This window comes from Dermacentor silvarum, chromosome 11 (assembly GCF_013339745.2).
Source record: "Dermacentor silvarum isolate Dsil-2018 chromosome 11, BIME_Dsil_1.4, whole genome shotgun sequence".
Taxonomy (NCBI): Eukaryota; Metazoa; Arthropoda; class Arachnida; order Ixodida; family Ixodidae; genus Dermacentor; species Dermacentor silvarum.
In genome coordinates this window covers 6,002,541-6,020,818 of record NC_051164.1, presented here as the reverse complement: position 1 = coordinate 6,020,818, position 18,278 = coordinate 6,002,541, and the positions used below count along the sequence as shown (strand labels likewise).

Genomic DNA, 18,278 nt, shown 5'->3' with positions numbered 1-18,278 from the left:
GACAGGCCAATTCCTCTTCTGGTGAGGTAGTGTCTTTGTTGAAGCGTAGTGGGCCTTCCTTATTTGGTTGCACATGGACTAGTATAGCCTCACTGGCTCTTGGCAATTTTTTACCGGTGTCAGGTGCCACACCAAGCCTGGAAATGTAGTGGACTGGAGGAGGATTCGAACCTACGACCTTCGGATTAGAAGCCCGGTGTTCTACCTCTGCTTCATGCCACCACATATCTTTACGTTATAGCGTCCCAGAACTCACACTAAGTGCACCGTCGTGGGTTTGTGTGTGTATGGTATGTCCCAACAATTGGTGTTGGCGATCACAAGCCAATCACGTGGACACCAGTCATGGGGCTCTGATAATGCCATGCTCTCCACAGCTATGCAACCAAATTAGGTTTCCCCACCGCGTTACACGCATCTTCGGCTTCTGCTCGAGATAAAGTTAGGTAAGGTAAGAGGTAAAGAAGTCTGGCGTCTGTGGGGCCGCGTTGCCGTCTTCGCTCCCTTACCAGTGACAACTCTAAGTTGACGTCAAATGGACGATGTGGTCTCACACTGGGAGAGAAAGATTCTAGGGAGTAGCAAACGGCTGTATGTCTACGCGTATATTGACCTCGGAGCAATGTTTTATCAAGAAGAATGCCTCTATCTGTATTGGCGTAGCTTCCCTAAGGCTGCACGCTTGTGATTGAACTTAGAACTTGCTCCTACCACCAATGACTGATTTTTTCAAATACTGTTTTGCATGCTACATAAAGACTTGCAGTGCGGAAATGTATTTTAACTTCGTGTGTGTTGTTTTGTATTTGTTATTATTACGTGTGACATGGTACACGTTTGAATTTCACTTAGTTACTGTATAAACACTGTGTAACATTTTGTAAAAGTTATGCTGCAACCGCATGTGCTTGACCTACTAAAGGGAGGCTGGGCCTTTGTCAGGTGTTGCAAAACACCTTTAGCCAATTCTTCCTCGATCTTCAGTGTATTTTGTGAACCAAAATAAAAAAAAATTTGTTGTTGTTGTTGTTAAGTTCAATTTTATGCAATGTGCTCTTTGACGTGACTTCATGTCCCTGTTTCAGTCGCGGTGACAGTACGCATGCGCAGCTCATAGGAGGGTGGCCTAAGAAGAAACAGTTGAGAGTAGTGCTCGTCCTTCCCTGTTTTGTTGTTTTATTTGTGTCCGGCCACCACTTCGTGCTATGCTACCATAGAGTGCCCGACCGACTAGTCCAACAGTCAGTCCTCCTGTAAAATCAGCATTTCGGCAGAAAGTGCTTCTCATATTCTCGTAGAAAATGTGGTCACACGGTAATGCAGAAAGCTGAAGCAGTTGTTGTTACGCATCTAAGACATTTCCAGCGTGTCAAGAAAAAATATGGTTCATCGCTCTTTCAAAGGAATTGGTAGAACATGACAGTGAAACGTGTCTTCACAGAAGCTGTTGCACGTTTGCTTCGTGAACTCGCGCTCCACTGCAGCGAAAGGCGCACGATTTGCGGGTAGGCGACCGTGTTGCAGGTTTGCTTGGCTTGCGGCGTCCTGTTGCCGAGTCGTTTCGGCGAAGATACAAGCATTTTGGTCCGGCTCCAAGTGTCTTGGGCAGCCAGTTGAGCTGCGACGCGCTCATCTTCAGAAATGCGAGTGGCAGAGTTCGCAGCATGTGCCGGCGAACGCGCGAAAGCGTTCTGCCTGTTGCTGGTGTCTATCTCGCTGCACTAAAGCGAGATTCGCACGTCGACTTCGTTGCCTTTCTGCACCGCTTAGAGCAGCAGCTTTCTTGGTTAGTACCATCGCAAGCGAAGCATTAGGCAGCGTGTAAGCACTGTTGATTCATGCTGGAGCTGCACTCTGTAGGCGATGAGGCATCACAGGCTAATCGGGCGTGAAAGACAAACCATGTGCGGAAACTGCATGTCACCTCAGCAGAAGGCCTAGACCGCGTACACCAGGCTACACCGCATTGGAGCCTCCGCTGCGCTGAGACTAGCGAATCGCTCACTGTCGGCGCTCCTCAGGGTCATGATACATGAGAGCGGCTTGTTGGGCTAGTTGGTACTTGGTTATATTAGGAGAATGCCAGCAAACTTGAAATTAAAAGAAATCGAGAAGCAGACAAAGTGACCGGAAGGTGGCTGGATTAACAACTGCACTTCATTCTTGAAAACGTTCCCTAAGTCCTTACTAAACATGCGCAAGGCAGAACATATCAAATACGCGGTCAACACCTTATCTACACACGGTAACACTGATCAAGAAATGGAAGCTCTTTCTCGGTAAGGAACACGGATGGTGCACTTGCACACTTCTCGGGGCCAATTTTATACACGCGATAGGCTTCAATCAACTCTTTCTTGCTTAGTCTTAGCCTTCCCCACGATTGATATGTCAGTGAAGATGGGATTGCAACCGCACTCCTTACAAAGTCCAATGCGGTGGAAAAGACGCATCTAATGCAAGACAGTGCCGCCCAGCAAGAGAGGAGCGGCAGGCTATCGCAAGACTTCGATCACTGCAGTGGCTCAATCTGGGCACAAGCGTTTGAAAATCAGAAGCAGAAGGGATCGCGAAGTGCGAGACAAAATAAAAAATAACTTGGTGGTTATGCCGTATGTACATGGCATTTGCCGAGGATCTCGGAAGATTTTTCTCCGGCGATGGGCTCCTGGCAGCCTAGCCCCGGGCACCAACAGCCATAACCGTTGGACAAATAAAGTTTATTCCTATCCTATCCTTCACACAGATTGAAAAAGGTTCCAGCAAAAAACGACGTCACATTGGTTCGTTCTGCGCCTTGTAAGCTTGCAAAATTTTGCATCAGGGTCTCACAGCACAGTTCGCGAAGGAGTGCGTGCAATACCAAGCATTTCTCGAAGCACTGCACGTGCGACAGATGTGTAGTGTACAGTATTCCTTTGAAATGTGGTAGAGACTGCGTAGGACACACAGGTCGCTGTGTGAATGATCAGATGCGTGAGCATGCCAATCACAGGCACGGGAGGTAATCTTCCGCTACATTGTAAGGAGTGCGGTCGCAATCCCATCTTCAGTTAATCGTGGGGAAGACAGACTCAGCAGGAAAGAGAGTTGATTGAAGCCTATCGCATCTTGGCCGCGAGAAGTGTGTAAGTGCGCCATCTGTGTTCCTTACCAAGAAAGAGCTTCTATTTTTTTATCAGTGTAACCGTGTGTAGATAAGGTGTTGACCGTGTTTTTGATAGGTTCTGCCTTGCGCATGCATGTTCAGTACGGACTTAGGGGAAGTTGTTTTCAAAAATGAAGTTCAGTTGTTAGTCCAGCCACCTTCCTATCACTTTGTATATGTCTGCTTCTCGATTTTTTCTATATTCAAGTTTGCTGACATAGTCCTAGTATTTCATGATGCAGTACTTCGCTTCACCGCTCCTAGATGCCGGTGTCATTCCTGTCAAGAGACAGGTGTTATGTTATTCAATGAAAACAGTGAACAGACAGTGTCAGTACATGGCCAGGAAATACCTTGGGTAAAAGAATGCAAATACCTTGGTGTATGGATAAATGAAGGCGATAGATATCTGGAAACATAGGAAAAAACCATAATAGCAAAAGGGAAGAGAAATGCGGCCATAATGAAACACAGAGCGCTATGGGGTTACAATAGGTACATTGTTCATTGTGTTCATTTCTGTATTATGCAAATAATGTACTAATGTGTTTCCACCCCTTCTGTAATACCTCTGTCAAGGGGGCTTTAAGGCAATAAAATGAAATGAAATAAGTACGAGGTGCTCCGGGGTATATGGAAAGGTGTAAAGGTTTCAGGACATACATTTGGTAATGCGGTTGTTTGTTTGAAGTCCGGGGTACAATTGGGATTTGATGGCAACCAAAGGTCAGTGGGAGGCCTTGCATTGGGCGCTCACGGGAACACTACAAATGAGGCTGCGCAGGGTGATATGGGCTGGACAAGTTTTGAAGTGAGGGAAGCGCAGAGTAGAATTGATTATGAACAACAACTGAGGGCTATGGAAGAATGTAAATGGGCTGGGAGAGTGTTCAGATATTTGTACAAGAAAAACATTGATCCACAGTGGAGCAAAAGAACAAGGAAGCTTACCAGCAAGTACGCGACCCGTATATAGTGAGTAACATGGCAACAAAGAATGTCAAGCGCAAAGTCAGAGTCTGAGGCAATCTCATGGGTGGCAGCAATAGAAAAGAATCCTTCTATGAGTAACTCCTGAAGAGTAAAAAAAAATGAAATCAGCAAAGAAACAATTTACGATAACTCAAAGGGAAGCTCTTTACTTTTCGAAGCGAGATCAGGATGCTTTACTTATAAAGTGACGTACAATAAAGAAGAAGAATGTGCTTGTATCGGTAAAGCTAGGGAAACAATGGAGCATGCTCTATTAGAATGTGAAGATATCTGCCCAGCGGTCAATTTAGGCACCTCTGGCTTCCTTGAAGCCTTTGGGTTCAGCGAGAGCAGGGTAAGCATGTCCACAATAGAGATTAGTAAGAGGCGGTCGGAAGATTGGAGGAAGAAAAGTTGGGAAACGGCAAAGAACGGACAAAAACAGTTTCCCATAGGGGTTCAGAAAGTTTGGTAATGGAAATCCTCTGTTTTCTTTTTTTTATGACAGGTAGGTCATTAGACAATATAGCAACGAGCTTGGTGGCGCAACCCACAGCCCCGTTCCAAAGGGGACGCTCCTAGCATCCATCCATCCAGAAAGCATATTTCACGCGTTCACGCCAGTTGATGGTGGATCCCGGTATAAAACACTTTCGTGTTAATAAACAGATAAAGCCTTACATCACAGAAAACACCTATTTTCTATCCTGTTGTGTAATACCGACGTGGGTGACAAGTAACATCAGATTTCACATGGGTTTTGGTCCTCGCAGTATGTGGTGTGCAAGACATGACATCTATGACATGTTGCCGGCTCCTGTACATGCAGCCAGCAGTGTAGCCTTGGAGATATGTTTTGGTTATTGACAGATAGCTATCGCTGGGGCGTAGATTGAGACACCACTTATATGGTTTCTAATATCTGCTCTTTTTGTGGGTGTTTGATAGCGAATTTATTGCTTCTGTTTATATAAAACTCGGCTCTTTCTGCCAATAAATTTTCATTAAGATGAGCATCTATGACCATGTTTTGAATTTTTGAGACTTGATGCTCATCAGCGTGGCTATCATTATGTGCACCCGGGAACAAAAATATTCGGACCACAGGCGCATTAGAAACACAGAACTTACTCGTAATTCCAACTGAAACTAAGGAGCTGCTCCGGAAAGTTCGCAGTGCCAAGTCTGGACCGCAGTTGGCAATTTTAAGTCACATTTATAGGTGAAGAGGTAAATCGCGCTTACGCGGAATCATTTCGTCCGCATACTTTCCTGAATGGAAGCACAGTGTACTCAGAGGTCAACCGGTCCTCCTTACAATATCATGTCCAACCAAATGCACTAGAGTTGGCAACAGCCGGCTCGACCAAGTTGAACGAGAGATGAAGCTGAATAAGTGTTCACTTTCTTCTCTCTTGCAGAAATTGAAGCAGCTGTCGCCTCCTCTGCCGCCCGAGAAATGCAAGTTCGCGCTCACCAATGAGAACCGCCTCAAGAACAGGTCGATCGAAATACTGCCCGGTACGTACAACGCTGCCGACCCCTCAGCACATGTCGGGCTCAAAGGCCACCTAAAATGTGCATTTCACCTCTGTGTCCCCAGAGATGCAAAATTCTTTTGTTTTGCATAAGCTCACGCTTCGCCATCAGCCTTTTCGTTTAGGCGAACGTTCTTTGGATATGCACGACATAAAGAATATACTATATTCTTCTTTGTTTTCTTTGTTTTAAACATTATTACAGCGCTTACACTCGGTGAAAGACAATGAGAGGCGCAGCTTGATGCAAATTTCGCAGGCAATATCCCTTTTATATACACATTTCAACGTTCAAATTTATTAGAATGACTGCATCATTGTGCCACAACCTATGACTGATTTGATTTAGGTAAACTGTAGATTGCATTGAGCAACACTTAAAAAAATGGTGTATGGCCATGGTGCCGTATTTTCACGGTGTATCACATGGCCTGAAAAAAGATAGACCAACGCACAAATTTATAAAGCCTTACAAGGATCCCCATAATTGTTCCGAAAATGCCAAAGGGTGCACCACAAAACACCGCCGGCCCTACGTGGCATGCACTGACGGTGTGATGTACAAAGTTGCACATTAATGCAGAAGGCACAGTGGTAGGCACTGTTTAACGATCGGTTGCTAGAGGAGGACAATAACGTAATATCTCTGTCACACAGGCAACCGTGTGACATACTTTATACTCCATAAACATAAAACTGCATAAAGCAGAATTATGGCGAAGGAGTTGCGGCCGTGTTGCATAGCACTTAGCCAGCTTTGGAAGGAATCCGCAAGGAGCGCCTGCTGAGCTTACGTCCACATGCAACGGTTTCGCCTATAAGAAGCCAACAAATTACTTGTACTTACTAATTGAATAAAAGAAGTGATAAATTAATGGAAATAAAGTGGATGAAAAAACAACTTGCCACAGGAAGAGAACGATCCCACGTCTTCGCATTACTCGTGCGGTGCCCTTACCATTGAGCTACCGCGGCCCCGTTTTCCCATCCACTTTCTGGGGTATTTATGTTTTACTATGGGAGATAACCCTGGGAGTGCTAGCCAGCGCCACCACTCACAAACCTTGGTGTCGGATGTGCAGCATCCTTTCTGCCGCAGGCGTCAATGTTACGTGATCTTTTTTTGGGTGAAGACAACTGGTCAAGTAATTTAAGTACAAGTAATTTCCCCTAGGCTGTCCTCGCTTGTTGGCTTAATTCTTATGGTATGAATAATAAAAACAGGGCCCCCCGGTTCCCCTTCCTTCTCGTTTATGTCGCCTATAATTACTCTTAAAACATCCTTAATCACAGATATTTTTGGGAAAACCCACAATCTAATAAATGAAGGGGAAAATGTGTTTTAGTTTTTCAGCAACCTGTAGCTGCTATGCATAGCGAAGTAAAAAAATGACGGGTGTTTTCCGTGCCAAAACCACGATCTAATTATGAGGCGCGCCGGAGTGGCGAACTCCGAAATAATTTGGACCACCTGGGGTTCTTTAACGTGCACCTAAATCTAAGTACACGGGTGTTTTGCACTTCGCCCCCAGTACACTTCGCCCCCATCGAAATACGGCCGCCGTGTCCGAGATTCGATCCCACGACTTTGTGCTTAGCAGCGCAACGCACTACGCAACCATGGCGGCTATGCATAGCAAAGTTGACAGCTATGCTTGCAGCACTGCACTTTTGTTTCGGTGGGTGTTTGTTGACCATGAAGGAATAAAAGCTTCCTTCCTCTGTTTTGTTGAATCACAGCCGTTGGTTGAGCGTGGCGTGACCGACCGCAAATTGTGATGGTTTGCGAGTTTCTTTGAAATCGTCTTCCCAGTTCTCCCGCTCAGTCTATGCACATCATGGCTCAGTCTATGCAGCCAATGGCTGAGCCACAGTGTTTGACATTGTCCAGACTTCAGGACATGGGGCGCCCCAAAACAACTGTCGATATCGGTAGTGGAAACATTGCTACAGAAAATAAAGCTCATGCAGGGTGTGCGTGAAAGCACCACTGATGTACGGGAACCGCCGAGACGGAAAGCGGCGCACGTTCACCGTGTTTCGCATAGATTGAGGATGAGCGGCCAGCGTTCACATGTCACCATTGTCTTTTGCGCTCCCAATAGATTGTCCAGGCTGACCTGACCTGTAAATAGGAAGAAAAAAAAGGACACTGTAACATCGATCGTTGAATGCACTCAGAACTTAGTGCATAATGTCCGCTTCTCATGTGGTCAGACAAATGTAGGGCAAACCGGAAGGTGTCTCAACGTGCGCCTTCAAGAGCAACATAAAAAAAAACTCACAGGCCTGCACGGCACACGCACCACAGTCACAGCGTAAGCTGGTTGAGCGGCACAAGAGTAACTCCAATTTTGGCACCACATACGACAGGGTCTTCACGGCAAAGTGTCTTCGCTTCTATTTTGACGAGAAGGATCTGAACTGTCCTCCCGGCGTCGACGGCGAGCTGCGGTTTGTAATGCTCTCTGCACAGCAGTCTGCTGAGCCTGATGATGACTGGTTGTAGCCGCGCACGTAGCTCTACGATTCGATTCTTCAGCAGCGGTTCGTACCTTGCGAGGAGACGCCATAACGTGTACCGAAGAGGTACCAAGAATACGTGGCGCACATCTAACATCGGGATAGCGTTGATTGCGCGCCTCGTCCGAATCGCATCGCGTCTGACTCGCATCTCGTCGCACGCGGCGGTTGCAGGCACGTTAACTAGATGGCGCCACCATACTGGCAGAGGCTCGGGTCGTCTGCGCCTGCACGCCTGCCTATGGGGCGCGTTTAAAGAGAATATTTCTGCTGTTTGGTAGCTAGCGCCTGCGTGGCTCAGTGGTAAAGTATCCGACTCCCACGCAGCGGGCCTGAGTTCGATCCTAATGGAGAGCGGGTACTTTTTTTCGCATTCTCGGCGATAGCGGTTACGGCCAAATGATGATACCGATGATGCCGGTGGCGGCATCATCGCGACCCGAAAAGGCTATTGGAATGAGCACATAACAGCTTACGCTGTAAAAAGTTCAGAAGGGCTTCTTGGCAAAACATTGCTCAGGGTTCTTTATAGGCACTACAGTTATCGCTAGGCACATTCGTGAATAGACCGGACTTGCAATAGAAGCAGCAGCAATTGAAGAGAAGAAAAAAAGCGGTAAGCAAGCCTTCACTATCGACCAAGGAGCTTTCCTATTTGGGGTGCGCGAGAAAGGGTGCGCCCGCTCTTTGACATTGACTGGTGTCGAATGCTTTGTGTTGTGTCAATATAAGCAAGCGTCAGAGTGAAATCACGCACGTGCACCCCCGTGTGCTCTGCATAAATTAATATCACTTGGAAGACAGCGCGCGTCTTCGTTTGTCGCCGTCCTTTGTCAAACATCGTGGATCAACACCAACAATTGAGTGACTGGCACTTTCTCTTGTGCTGCCAGCGCAACTGGCAGGGACTGTCAGCATCGTTCATGGGCTTCTGATAAATATTGTGTAAGGAATTCCATCAAAAAAGAGCGATGCGTAAAGCAAGTACAAACGAAGGAACGGCGGCAACAACAGCGCACACAGGCCAACTAATTCATGATGACCGCAAGATGGCTTCCCGTGATGGATGGTTAGCCTAGTGAAGCATACGTGCGTAGCATAGTTGTAGGAGAATGAATGCGCTCATGCGCTTAAAGTAGTTATAGACAATGCACGTTTTCAATGAAGTTTACAAAGGAACACCTTTAATATTGTTAATTATGTTGATTGTGGCGATTGCGTGTTCAATTTTTCTCGTAGCTTCAGCTTACTGGTGAAGTGTACTCCCTCCAGCGATCAATGGAAATCGCCAAGCTTTCTCCGCGAGAAGCTCCATTAAACTTCACTATCGTTAGGGTGACCGTGTGACACTGATTGTATCTCCCTCGGGGTAAAAACGAGAGTTCACGGGCGCCTGTCCATTAGGAAAAAGTTCATTTAGCCGCGAATTGCAACAAAACAGTTTACAGACTCTCAACAGAGATAACAGAAGCCGCTCATACGGAGTCTGCGTTCCCTTAGTTTTTTTATTGCGATAGCAATTGTTTGGACACTTCAAGTGGATTTATGTCGTTGGCGTCGCCGTGAGGTTGCATGTAAAGTCCAAGGGTGATAAAATGGCCGCGCGCCGTATGCTATATGCGCGAGTGAAAATGCGCGAGGGATGCGCACTTTCACGGAGAGCGAACGCACGACGGAGAGCAAACGCGATGTATTCCGTAGTGCGAAAGGATGTGGGGGGATGGGATGGAGGGAGGGGAGGCAACGTTTAGCTGCGGCACCAAATATGTATCTTGCGACCGGGCGCAAGGGCAACTGGCGACTTAATCTCCCACGCGAGAGGAGGAAAGCAGGAAGGCAGCACGGGAAGGAGGGGGCGCGGCTTTTACTCTGCGAGCAACCGCGTACTTGTACTTTGCGCAGCTGAGGGCTATCACGTGCACTGTATCTTTAAATCAATCTCCACACGGCTCTTACCTTTGTATGGGCTGTGCTTTCGCCGCTCAGTTTCCATTGAAGCGATAGACCGCACTAACCTTCGCTCGCTGCTGCTGCCGCGCTTGCTCACGCCAGCGTTTTGACAGTGGTTGTCTGCGGTCATCGAGTGAGATCTATTCATGTTTGCTTGTGCGCGCTGACACTAAGGTTGTTAATTCAGTTAGTAAGCGAATGTGTCCAAGTTTATGCATCCAATAAATCTACTATCCTTACTCCGTATAGCTCTCTACTAATTTGCTATCGCAATTGATGCTTTGCCTTTCGGGCGAAAGTGCGAGTTTTATCAAGAAGAAACCTACAATTGTTCAATGTCACATATGCGAGCCATGTAACATAGACAAGTATCTTGCTTGTGTATTTGTTTGTTTGTTTGGCTTGTATGCATGTGCTTGCATGTGCTTTTCATATCTGTTTTTATGCTTTTTTGTTACTACATATACTGTCTTACGGGAGAAATTTATATAATAAAGCAGCTGGAACTCCGCACTGGTCGTGTCGCTTTCTTTGTCCTCTACCAGCATTGTTAATTTATTGCCATCAGTTACCAACTAATCCAAACCAACACTTCACTGAATCTACGTGCCAGGTTTATTTCTCCCAGAGCACTATTAGATCTTGCCATTGAGTACGGGAGTTGGACGACATTGAGAGGGACTTAGAGAACTAAAGGTTCATTTACATTATGTACAGGAGTATAATCAGCAATGTAACAGTAAAAGAGTCATCGTTATTCATTCATTCATTCAAATAACTTTATTGAGTGCCCTGCGATTTGGTGGGGTGGGCCTAGACCCCACCTAGGCTTCGGCCAAGGGTTGTTGGCCCTTGGCGGCTTCCTCGACTCGCTGGACGGCCCAGAGTTGGTGCTGCAGGTCCGAGCTGAGCAACGCAGACTCCCAGCGCGCGCGGAGGCTGTCACTGTTTGAGGCTGCATCACTGTTATCGTGTGTTATACCCGCACATTCCCATAGGATATGCTCTAGGGTGGCTCTAGAGTCGCAATGTCTGCACTTGTCAGTCGTGTATAAATCTGGGTGTATTATGTGCATGATAGCTGGACTCGGATAGGATCTGGTTTGTAACTGCCGCCATTCGACAGACTGTTTTTATTGCTGGCAGCAAATCGGACGCTGCGGCCCGCGGCAAGAAGAACATCACTTTTCTCGATCTGTCTCTCGCTTATAACCCCTTCATTCTGTTGGTAGTGGTGGGGTCACGTCATTTTCAGCCAATCATCGAGTCCATTCAGTTGTCATTTTGATCCAATCATCGGGCCCGTGCTGGTGACGTCATGTTCGGCCAATGGGAACACTCCAAGGGATCTATTGCCCGATGGTGGCCTTCGTCCAGCGTTTCTTCCTTGCCTGGTATGCGCTCAGCTGTCTAGAGGTCCCGGGTGGTTCTCGAATGACATTGCAGAGTAACGAAGCAACTTTTCTCGGGACTGGGTCAGCTACCTCCAACCGTGCCGGCCTCCCGTTGCACTTTTGGGAAGAGTCATGCGGGGGGGGGGGGGGGGGGGGGGTGCCAAAGCTCTACGCGCGGCACACGCGGTCGGGAAAGCCAACCAGTTGGACGAGTCCGGTATCACGGTCGACGCGCTCCTGCGCACCATGATTGGCAGGCGACGGCGAGTGGTTGCGTTCGGAGAACTTGACCGATGCCAGGAAAAGGGTCCATATCTAAGAGCACCGTGCAAACAAAGTACAAGCTTCGTACGTAAATAACGCCCCTAAATAGGAAGAAAGTAGGACTTGGTCATAATTCCACAACTGCCAATTTATCTGTAGACTTGAAGCTTTCGGAGCACATGACCCCCATTATACCAAATAATAAATTGCTGGCACCTGCGGTTTTCTCATGGCACCTGAGAACATATTTAGTCGTTTCCTTTAAGTAGGCAGAAAATGAGTGTTCTAGCTATTTTTGTTTTAGCCCATAATTAACCTTCAAATATAAGCCTAGAAGAAGCCTCCAATATGAACCCCGAGCCCACTAATGGGGCGGATCTCAGCTCCTGGGAGAGGTGGCGTTCGTTAGTAGCACGGTGGAAGTAATAAAGTGTATAGTATAGAAGTATAATAAAGAAGTAATAGCGCTTGTCTTCGTCTTCGTTTCTTCTCGTGTCCGTGTTTTTATGCGCTTCCAAATTACCATTCCATGATGACAGACCAACAAGCCCACATCGCCACCCTCGTCGAAGTAATAAACTTTTCTCGAGTTTAAAACCTCGTTACTTCTGTGGCTTACCAACAAAGCTGCGACTCAGGAACAGTTAAGCGCATAGACCACGTGGAAGTAGACGCACACCTTCTTTCACCATCTCCTCGACATCTGTGCGCATGACCGTTCCTGAGTATGTCATGCCAACAAGGCCGAATGTCCACGCTCGTCAAAGCGTTGTGTCGTGATGGCGTTGAGACCTTGTTTTAAAAGCCGAGCTGTTTAAGCTCTTGGTTAGGCCGCGTAGTGCGAACCAAAAACTGCCTGGCGATGACGTCACTACGCACTGCCTAGCAATGCCTCGCACAGCTGGTGCGAGGCGTTGCTAGGCGACACACGTGATGTCATCGCTCGGTGAGGTTACCACCCTTTCCCAGGTTACCCTCGCCACAGTGGGAGGCGCGACCGATGTATCCGGCGTTCGTTGGCGTGCCCGGCTGCAGCCGGCGTCGAGATGCGACATACTGCATTTCGCGCCGGCCTCGTCGCCCAGCATGGACCGCATCCGCGTCTCGTCGAGCAAGATGGGCTGGGGGATAGCCGCGATTATGGAAGGCGCTAAAACTGACCCCTCTATTGTCCAACGTGTGCGCCGCACTGCCTAGACACATTTTATAAGAAAATGGGAGTTTCAGGATGATACGAAACTGCGAACTTGCTGCACGTGCCGCCACCAGTATCCATCTTGCTCGACGAGACGCGGTCCATTCTGGGTGACGAGGCCGGAGCGAAATCTCGACGCCGGCTGCCGCCACGCTTCACGCCAGACTATAGAGTGCTGCGCTGGCGTGGCGTCCCCGTGCCGAGCTCACTCGCACATCAGCACTACGTCGGACTATCAAGTAGCCGTTAGAACACTGCGCGCCGACCCCCGAGTATCGTATCGTCCCGATACTCGGGGTCGGCTAAGTTTGGCTAAAAACCATCCAAGCCAAACCAAGTTAAGCAAAGAAAAGCTAAGACAAAACTAAGAACCAGCTAAGTCAAACCAAGTTAAGGAAAGCAAAGTTAAAGCTAGGGAAGGAACACCAGCTTCGCTGTTTGCCCATTCCTCGCACCACTTAATGTCGAGCTGCCCCTAATTTTTTTGTTTGCTTCCTAGATGAAGACGGCAGACCAATTCTGGGGGCAGGAGCATCGTCCGTCTACATCAACGCCGTCTACACCAACGTAAGCAGCAGCTTCTATACTAGGCATTCGTACACAGCTTCCACACAGGTTAGTGAAACACATCCGCAGGTCTTCTGGCCTTGGCGTAAGTCCGAGTACAAAAAAAATGTCGTTTCCAAGCACTGCGTTCTACCTTATTTCCATCACAACTCAAGGGCTATTTATCTTCCTGCGTAATGAGCCTTTCAATCCCAACGCGTGGATTTGGTAAGCCTTCATTGTTTGATTGTGGACAGGCATAGTACAAGCATGCATTCTTTCAAATTTTAACGTTCCTTTACAAAAGTTCTCTAAAGCACAGCAGCTTTTTTGTCCACTTCGTGAGAATGGTGGGCAAGTCAAATTTTTTTTGAAGGAAGACGATGATGAATGTCGTCATTTACCGTAATAAGTTCCTATAAAGCTGCTCCAATTTCATCGAGGTTTTTTGGTATGCTTTCATTTGCCCATTTCCGTAACAACGATATTTTTCACTTCAATGTTCGCTTAGTGAGTGAGAGCCTCAGTGAGCATTTTGTTCTCAGTTTCAATTATCTCTCATTCCTGCCCTGAAACTAATCCTAGAAAAAATTCAGTACTAGTGGATGTTGCGTCACAAATCTTCTGCCGCCATGTATTTTTAAGCCCTTCAAGTGTAAGCGCAGTTAGATGCAGTTATTGAACCGATGCGCCACTTCCGCTCTTCTTTTGTCTCGACTAGCGCACTACAAAGGGGAAAGGACCCTGCCCAAGAGTTGGGCATTTTTTTTTTACAGCGAAACAGTTCTGGCAGATCGCGTCCGCGGAGAAAATGACGTATAGAACAACAAAGTGGGCGGATCCTGGTGATAGTGCAGAAAGGGTCCAAGCTCAATGGCACATACCCCTATGGGCTCGGGGACCTGTAACGCGCCCTTGAACTACCCTCGTCACACGTGGGACCAAAGAGACAAAAACAATGCACCGGAGCGATGCTGGTGCCCAAACGCTAGTCTATGACGGTGCATGTCGAAACATCAGGGATAAAACATAATAGTCTATGAACCTGCGTCTCATTCTCTCTTGACATAGCCATATCCCTAGCGACGTCATTAGTTGCCCCTTGAACTCTTCTTCTTTCTGGGGTTTTACATGCCAAAACCAGTCCTGATTATGAGGCACTCTGTAGTGGAGGGCTCCAGATTAATTTTGACCACCTGGGGTTCTTTAACGTGCATTACAACGCCAGATTTCGCCTCCATCGAAATGCGGCCGCCGCAGCCGGGATTCGATTCCGCGATCTCGCACTCAGCAGCGCAACGTCTTAGCTGACTGAGCCACCGCGGCGGGAGCCCCTTGGACTTGGTATGGGTAAGACCCGTGTCCCTCGCTCCAAAGAGAAAGAGCGCGCCTTCAAGGGAGCGCCGGCGCGCTGAACAGCACGGATGGATGCGAAAGCGACGAGAAGCCGAACGAGCAGCGGCCCAACGTGCTGCAGCCGATGGTGCAAGGTGGTGTGAATCTAGTCACCTAAACTCGCTCTCACTCACATACAGCATACGGCGCACGGCGACGCAACAAAGTTATCTGTTGTGTGCTTTTCAGCCATTTAACATAAGCACCAAATTAACAAATGTTAAATATAATTAAACAAAACCAACAGCTTTGCTGGTCTTCCATCTTCACATAGTGGAAGGGCTCTGAATTTTTTTCTTTCTCTTTGCAGGAATAAAAGTGGTGACTAAAGTCAGCAGATAAAATATATGATGGGCTAGACTGAGCCATCAGTTTCTGATATAGGTTTCTGTGAGCATACGAGAGACACTACTGCCGCTGCAAGAAATGTGGTGGGTAGCACCTGATGTTGCTCCATCCAGGTCAGAAATGTAGCTGCAATGTAAATGGTTTAGCATGAATGTATACGACTTGTTGTTGGCCTAGTTGGAACAGGTTCAGCTTCGTAGAAATGGCACTAAACAGGACGACACATGTGTCTGAGTTGCGGTATCTCGGAAGTGTTTTCAATGTTGGGTGTCCTTGCGCTCATGGTGGAGGGGGTAAGTCTTGCACCACCTTCGGGACATAAATTTGTTAGTGGCACCTGTCCCTTATTCTACTACTATGTGTCGTCTTGTAGATAATGGTACATCAGCCGCATTGTACTGCACTTGAGATATGACCTCGTACGCTGCCAAAGTGTCCAACTCTTTCGACAGGGCTACGCGAGCAGGAGGACATATATCGTCACGCAGTATCCGCTGATCATCACGGTGGAGGACTTCTGGCAGCTAGTCTACGACTCCGGCTCACAGACAATCGTGCTTCTCAACGATGTTGATGCCAAGGATGAGGTGAGGCGTGCGTCTTTTTCTTTATATACCTTCTTTTACTACGATATAAATTATAGGGACACCTCAGTCGAATTTTTGCCATCGTTGTCACATTGATGTTCCGTATAAAGTCCAAGATCTGTGGAGTACAATCAACCTCTCTATGTGGCTTTTATAGATTATGAAAAGGCATTTGATTCAGTAGAGATACCAGCAGTCACTGCTTAAACAAGGAGTCCAGGAGGCGTACATGAATACCTATGCAGAAAGGGGTCATGCAACGAGATACATTCTCTCCAACGCTATTCACTGCATGCTTAAAAGAAGTATTCAAGCTCTTAGACTGGGAAGGCATAGGAGTGAGGATCAACGGCAAATATCTCAGCAACCTTCGGTTTGCAGATGACATTATCCTTTTCAGCAACAATGGGGACAAATTACAACAAACGATTGAGGACGTTAACCGAGAAAGTGTAAGAGTGGGGTTTAAGATTAATATGCAGAAGACAAAGATAATGTTCAATAGCCTGGCAAGGGAACAAGAATTCAGGATCGGCAGTCAGCCTCTAGAGTCTGTAAAGGAGTACGTTTATCGAGGTCAATTACTCACAGGGGACCCTGATCATGAGAAGGAAATTTACAGAAGAATAAAATTGGGTTGGAGTACATACAGCAGGCATTCCTAAATCCTGACTCGGAGCTTACCACTGTCGTTGAAAAGAAAAGTGTACAATCATTTCATTCTACAGGTCCTAACATATTGGGCAGAAACTTGGAGGTTAACAAAGAATCTCGAGAACAAGTTAAGGACCACACAAAGAGCAAACGGGGATAGCTGATATTCTAGTTGACAGTAAGAGGGGAAAATGGAGCTGGGCAGGCCATGTTATGCGTAGGATGGACAACTGGTGGACCATTAGAGTTGCACAATGGATACCAAGAGAAGGGAAGCGCAGTCGAGGACGGCAGAAAACTAGGTGGGGTGATGAAGTCAAGAAATTTGCAGGCACAAGTTGGGATCAGCTAGCACAAGACAGGGGTAATTGGAGATCGCAGGCATAGGCCTTCGTCCAGCAGTGGACATAAATATAGGCTGACGATGATGATAAAGTCCAAGTGCGATAAGATGCTATCATGGTGGAACGGTTGCATAATCTCAAGTTTTAGAGACACGTTGAAGCAAGTGGTAGCACAAAGCGTTCGCTCCACTTTGTTAGCGCTCTTCATCACGCCAGGGTTGGGAAAGCGAGTGTTCGCGGTCATAGAGACCTGTTCACATTTGGTCGTGCGCGCGTGACACCATGCTTGGTAATTTAATTAGTAAGCGAATGTATACTGCAATTTATACGATCAATAAAATTACGAACCTTACTTCGTGTAGTTGTCTAATACTTTGCTATCACTATCAATACCTTGCCTTTTAAGCAGAACTCTGACTTGACTTTTGTATCCTTTCTTCTGTTCTTTCTTTCTGCTGCAAAGAGTATTTTTACGCTGAGCACAAAATTGCAGGGATATAGACTCGTCGATCGGCCGCAAAAGGGCACATCTTAAAAGTTATGTAGTTGTGACTCGCATTCTTGCACCTGAGACATCTCAGGCGTGTTCTAATAAATAAAGAAACCGCTCCTAGAATTATGTTCTTTGTAAATGTCGTTCATCCCCTAAGAAACACACGGCGCCACACTACGTGTTTACGTTTTACGTGAGCTGTCGCACGCCTTTTCGCTTTGCCGAGATAAGCAAAACGCCACGTGTTTTCTGGGCCCGCGTGAGACCGCAGCCACGAGCGAAATGTGGCAAAACGGAGCTGACAAGTGCTTTTCCACTCTCCCCACCGGTCAGGCACAAGTGAAAGACAAGTCGACCAGTCAAATACAGTCAAATCGAGCTGCGCTCCAGCTATCGTCAGCCACCGCAAACATAAACAGCGCACAACACTTCGCGCTGCCGGTGTCAGTCCGACTCGGTCCAGGCCACGCTGCGGAGCATTCGTGTTAAACGTGCTGACGACGGTACGAAACTGACGTACGACACTAGAGCAAGTCGATATGTATTTGTGATGCACAACCTAAATATCTGAAAACGTTCTAATATATGTCGGCTGATGCATACAAACCATTAGTTTTGATCGTTGCTTTCTGTATGCGTCGAATGCTCTTGCGTTAGAAGCAGGGCACGAGGTGTCTCAACTATCATACACCGAGCTTTAAAAGAAAACACGGATCATTATATGTGAATTAGACCAAGTGCATGTTGTTTAGAGCCTTGTTGGGAAACAGCCAGTAATGTTTTGTTCAGGACATCTAGTCATTTTAAAAGTCATTTGAAAGTTGGCGCACGTCCTTGTCGCTCTACCTTGTCCGCGTCACTTAGGCGCCATGGCCCCAATAGATAATGACAGTCGTCATTATTTATTATTGCGATAGCAATTATATG

At 47.1% G+C, this 18,278-nt stretch overlaps 1 protein-coding gene across 2 annotated transcripts in view; it reads left to right on the top strand.

Moving 5' to 3' along the window:
• Positions 1 to 18,278, top strand: part of LOC119433803 (receptor-type tyrosine-protein phosphatase mu-like) — a 160,036-nt gene that overhangs the window by 115,161 nt on the left and 26,597 nt on the right. For both annotated transcript variants that reach the window (XM_037701064.2, XM_037701062.2), the window contains 3 exons: positions 5,542 to 5,641; positions 13,484 to 13,551; positions 15,726 to 15,860. In XM_037701064.2, coding sequence (XP_037556992.1) covers positions 5,542 to 5,641; positions 13,484 to 13,551; positions 15,726 to 15,860 — 303 coding nt within the window. The remainder of the gene's footprint in view (positions 1 to 5,541; positions 5,642 to 13,483; positions 13,552 to 15,725; positions 15,861 to 18,278) is intronic.